Here is a 5,648-nt window from a genome sequence, read left to right as displayed (position 1 = left end):
TGAAATGGCTTTGAAGACAACTGGGAAAATGGAATGAGTTGTCAAATTTTCACATTTAAAGAGTTATTCAGTTAGACATGGTGGTATGCACCTGTAATCCCAGAGACTTAGTAAAAAGAACTGGGGATTATGGTTCAGTGGTAGAGCACCACTGGACTAAATCACCTCCCTACCCCCAAAAAATATTCTGCAGTGTGAGTCCTTTCTAGTCTTTGAAATTGACAAGGAATATTGAGTTACCACAATTTACATTCCAAGGATTTTTCTCCAGTAAACTTCCTATGTGTTTATGAGTGCAGCAGTAAAAACAGAAGACTTTGCTAATTGTTTTCATTAGTATGATTTCTCTGCATATGAGTTCGTTCATGTATATGAAGGTGACTGGATCTAGCAAAGGCTTTTCCACATTGTTTACATTTATAGGGTTTTTCTCCAGTATGTGATCTTCCATGTATCTGAAGGTCACTAGATCTAGCAAAGGCTTTTCCACATTGTTTACATTCATAGGGTTTCTCTCCAGTATGCATTCTTTCATGTATGTGAAGGTCACTGGATCTAGCAAAGGTTTTTCCACACTGGTTACATGTATAAGGCTTCTCTCCAGTATGAGTTCGCTCATGTAAGTGAAGGGTAGAAGACTGAGTGAAGGCTTTGCCACACTGCTTACATGCATAAGGCTTCTCTCCAGTATGAGTTCGTTCATGTATTTGAAGGTAAGAGGAAGTAGTGTAGGCTTTTCCACATTGTCTACATTTATAGGGCTTCTCTCCAGTATGTGTTCTTCCATGTGTGTGAAGATGATGGGATGTAGCAAAAGTTTTTCCACATTGTTTACATTCATAGGGCTTCTCTCCAGTATGAGTTTGTTCATGGGAGTGAAGGGTGGAGGACTTAGCAAAGGCTTTGCCGCACTGCTTACATTCGTAGGGTTTCTCTCCAGTGTGCGTTTGTTCATGTAAGTGAAGGGTAGAGGGCTTAGTGAAGGCTTTGCCACACTGCTTACATTCGTAGGGTTTCTCTCCAGTGTGTGTTCTCTGATGCATTCTAAATAAACTGGGATAAGCAAAGTCTTTCCCACATACTTTATATTTAAAATGTGCATTCTCAGTGTGCATGATCATGTGACTATGAAGATTTGTGAGTGAAATAAAGGTTTGACCATCTTGTTTACATTCATGGAGTTTCTCTCCATAATGTATTCTTTCATGTCTTCTAAATAAAGAGGGACAATGAAAGGCTTTTCCACATACCTTACACTTAAAAGTTTTATCTTCACTATGTGTTATCATGTGTCCTTGAACCCCTGTGATAGAAGAAAAGGCCTCTCCACGTTGTTTACATTCATAGAGTTGCCACCCAGTAGAAGTTTCTTCATGTCTTTGAATGTAACTGGAACGACTGAAGACTTTCCCACATACTGTACTTTTATAATGTCCATCTCCAGCTTATGTTAACATTTGTGTTTGAACACTTTTGAGAGAAACCAGAGATTTCCTGCCTTGTTTAAATTCACATGGATTTTCTTCACATTCCTCATGCTTGTACTGTTTGTGTCCAGAGTAAGATGTGATCTGCCTTGGATTATTCCCAGACTTTTTGATCTGATCTTCAGTGTTCTTCTCTTCCCATTTGTTTCCTGCACGCTGGGGCCCCAAGGCAGGCGCTGAGTGGGTTCCATCAGCCCTAGTTGCAAAATCACCATTTTTTACTTCAGTAGTGATCCAGTGTCCTCGCGAGGAAACTTCGGGCACCTAAGCTCACGGGGGACACAGGAAGCTGGGCGTCAAGGTAGCAGGAACCAGAGAAGCAAAGTTGCTGAGGAAGAAAAAGCTAGGTTTCTTATTTTCAATTTTAAAGTTACTATGATAGTTACTCAAAATTTTAATAAGAAAGAAAGGAAAAAACAAGAAGAAGAAGATTGAGTGCCTAGCCTCCCTAAGTGTCAGGCACACTGTCCCAGTGCCTGGAGATACAGGTCCCTAGGCTAATCTCACAAATGGGCACAAGGACATGACTTCTGTGCTTCCTCAATCAAGTACCAGGAGTTTAAGTCCCAAAAAGGACAACTCTGGCTTTGTAGAATAGGATGAACTCCGAAGTGTTCTCAGCCGCCAAGAGTCCCTCCAGCTAATTACAGCCCTGACCGCTAAGACGCAGACTCCAGAGCAGCGAAGACCCCTCTGACTGTTGAGCAAGAATTAAGGCTCCAGTGTAACAGTATTGCATCTCAGTGTCATAGGAACTTAATAACCTGTGTTTGCCAAGTATAAGTCCTCGCTAGTAACTTATTACCATGTGGTATTTTATAGAAGTTTACTGTGCTACCATTCTTGTTGTTAAAACAAGAGAAACGAGTTTGAAAATTATTTACAAGTATTATGGAGGTCTGTGTTCTGTGTTGGTAATGATATGATACTTGGTTTTGAAAGACCTAAGCAATTTCATTCTGCTTGGGATCTTATTTTGCTCTGAAACTTAACCTCTGACTTATTGTAATCCTAAAGTCAAGAAAAAATCTACAGAAAAGCTCTGTGGAAACTGTTCAGTTCTCGGGAAAGCCGCAAAAGCCACAGATAGGCCAAGATAACCACATATCTGAAATTCCAGGTGGCTTCCACCTAGGTGTGGTGACCAATATCTAAACTAGAAGCCCTGCAGTTTGACATGTACTCCCCTTGTGACATCCTCATGGTTTAAACCAATCAGTTTAAATGAATCCCCCTCTTGTAGTGACCAATCCTCCTACCCAACTTGTTCCCTCCAGTGAATGTGCTAATCATGTTTTAGAATTGTTATTTGATTTTCCCGCGGTGTGTGATGATTTGCTAGGAGATGCTATGATGTATATGGGGGTCCCTGCCTTCTCCAAAGAATGTATAAAACTGCTGCAAAACCTGGGCTCGGGGCCTCTTAGCGTCACCTGTTGCTGTGTGTGTGTGGAGGACTGAGCTAGCTCGCAATAAACACCTCTTTTCTGCTTACATCAATCTTGGGTCTCTGGTGGTCTTTGGGGGTCCCGAATTCGAGCATAACAGTTTCACATATCATCCTCCAAAGGCCTCCAGAGCAGCTTCCAGTTTGGTAATTTTAGCAGGCCCACCCCATCCATGTGGCCCCCTGTTTGCAGAGTGATGCCAGTGTGGTGAATTTTCTAACACTCATCCTTGAACCTGTCCATGCCAACATGTCCATAGCACTTACATGGTCCTATAGCCCTGTGCAGTCACAGCCACACCTTCCACCTGAACATCTTTGGCAACCTCTTCAGCTTCAAGAGCTCAACCCTGAAATATTACTTTCTTAATTCCCCATTATGTCACATTTTTTACTCTCACCCTCCATGTGAAAATTATGTGGTTTTTCTTTTTTGCCACAAAATGTTACCAGGACTCTACTAAAATAACTTGGAAATTTAAATCATATCTTTCTCCATTTAAAAACATGTGCTAAGGGGCTGGGGTTGTGGCTCAGTGGTAGAGTGCTTGCCTAGCATGCATGAGGCACTGGGTTTGATCCTCAGCACCACATGAAAATGTGTCCACCTAAAACTAATATTTATATAATAAATAAATAAATAAATAAATAAATAAAAACATGTGATGAGCCAGTGCTGTAGGGCATACATATAATCCCAGCTACTTGGGAAGCTGAGGCAGAAGGAGTCCTGGAAAGTTCAAGGCCAACCTGAGCAATCTAGGCAGACCTTGTGTCTCAAAATAACAATAAAATAAAGGGCAAGGAGAGATAGAGATTTTGCCTAGTGGCAGAGAACTTGCCAAACATGCAAGAGCCCCTAGGTTCAATCCCCAGTACTGCAAAAATAATAACATAAAAACAACATAGTGGACTGGGGTTGTAGCTCAGTGGTAGATCACTTGGTTTGCATTCATGAGGAACTGAGTTTGAATCTCAGCAGCACATAAAAATAAGTAAATAAATAAAGATATCGTGTCCATCTACAACTAAAAAAAATATTAAAAAAACAACATAGTGACACATTTTCCAATTCATAAAGCCTTTATTGTTGTTAGTATAACTTACAGACATTTGGGGACTCAATGGCCACCATAGGTGGGAGATAAATATGACAACAATAGTTGCAAGGTCATCATCCACACATACACCTTGTATCTCAGACAAACTCAAAACACAACCATCAAAAGTATAATCCAGAAGCCCCTATGGAACTAGATGCTCTTTCAGAGGGTCCATAAAAGGAAAACTTTTTATGGAATGCAGAAGCAAATTTCAAGAATCTGGTATTTTATTATGCTAGACTTTAAAATATTTGCAAAAGAGTAAAACAATACCACTCTTCTCACTTTTTTAATTATTATTTATAACAATGTTATCTTAACCTGTAATGGATTTATAACTGTCTCTGTGTGTGTGTGTGTGTTGTGGTACTGAGGTGTGAACCCAGGGATGTGGGCCACTGAGCTATATCCCGAGCCCTCTGTTTTATTTTGAAACAGGGTCTGGCTAAGTGTCCCAGGCTCTCCTCAAATTTTTGATTCTCTTGCCTCAACTTGCCAAATCCCTAGGATTTATGAGTGTGTGCCAATGTGCCTGGTTTATCATTTTTAAATAAATATACTAAGTGTGATAAGCAGAATAATGGTCTTTCAAAGATATATACATGTTTCATCTGCGGAACCTTTTAATATATTATCTTAAATGACAAAAAGGATTTTGTAGATATGACTAAGAATCTTTTCCTAGGATTGGTGGTGCACAGCTGTAATCCCAGGAGCTGAGGTTGATCTTGGGAGCTAGACATTAAAAGATTGCAGTCTGGCATACCTTCATTTTAGCCCTGTGAAACTCATCTTAGACTTCTTACTCCAGGACCCTAGATAATAAATTTTTATCATTTAAGTCACTATCTGTGGCAACTTCCTTGAGCAGCCATTAGGGAATTGACACAGTCACTCAAACTTTACTCAATTTCAATTTCCAAAACAATAAAAACCAACTGATGTCACCTTATGATAAAAGCTCTTCATGATGAATAATTTTTTTTAAAAAATGGGATTGTGTACTATTGTCCAGGCTAGTCTCAAACTCAAGACCTCTCAAGTGATATTCCTGCCTCAGCCTCTCTGCCTCTGAGACAAATAAATAAATAAATAAATAATAAGAACCACTCTTCTAAATAAATCCTGTGTCTTTCTGACTTGTCACCTCTCTTTTCACCTTGGTTCTTGCTGTTCTGAGTGGCTAGAATGTCCTTGCCTTAATTAAAATCCTCACCATTGTTTAAGGTCCATCTTACTATGTACCTCATCATCACTCCAGCCAGAAGCCTCCCTCAATCCTGTTTTCTGACATTCCATGAGGAGGTAACCATCTGTGCAAATCCTGCTCTCCACAATTCAAGGTTCCTGGCTCTCTACATAGACACCAGCTATACTGCCATGATAAAAATCCCAAGTTCTGGATGCTCCACAAAAAGCCAAGATTCCCAGTGAGTACTGCTGTCATAGACTCTAATTTACTAGCTCATCATGTAAAACCCAGCATCACTATGAGTCCTATCATCAAGAGAACTGCAGTTCCATTTTTCTTAACATAGAGTTCAGAGGCATCTGAGTGCCCTGCTGATACCACCGGTTATCGGTGACAAGTCCTGTTTCCCCACATGTGAA

At 40.2% G+C, this 5,648-nt stretch overlaps 1 protein-coding gene across 1 annotated transcript; it reads right to left on the bottom strand.

Annotated features, from left to right (window-relative positions):
• Window positions 1-306: 306 nt before the first annotated feature.
• Window positions 307-1,304, bottom strand: LOC144367490 (uncharacterized). Its single transcript, XM_078024001.1, has one exon. It carries the CDS (start codon window positions 1,287-1,289, stop codon window positions 321-323), a length of 969 nt encoding a protein of 322 aa, XP_077880127.1. The 5' UTR covers window positions 1,290-1,304; the 3' UTR covers window positions 307-320.
• Window positions 1,305-5,648: the final 4,344 nt, after the last annotated feature.

Source organism: Ictidomys tridecemlineatus, chromosome 10 (assembly GCF_052094955.1).
Source record: "Ictidomys tridecemlineatus isolate mIctTri1 chromosome 10, mIctTri1.hap1, whole genome shotgun sequence".
Classification (NCBI taxonomy): Eukaryota; Metazoa; Chordata; class Mammalia; order Rodentia; family Sciuridae; genus Ictidomys; species Ictidomys tridecemlineatus.
The sequence above is the reverse complement of the archived record's forward strand: the minus strand, read 5'-3'. Positions and strand labels throughout refer to the sequence as shown.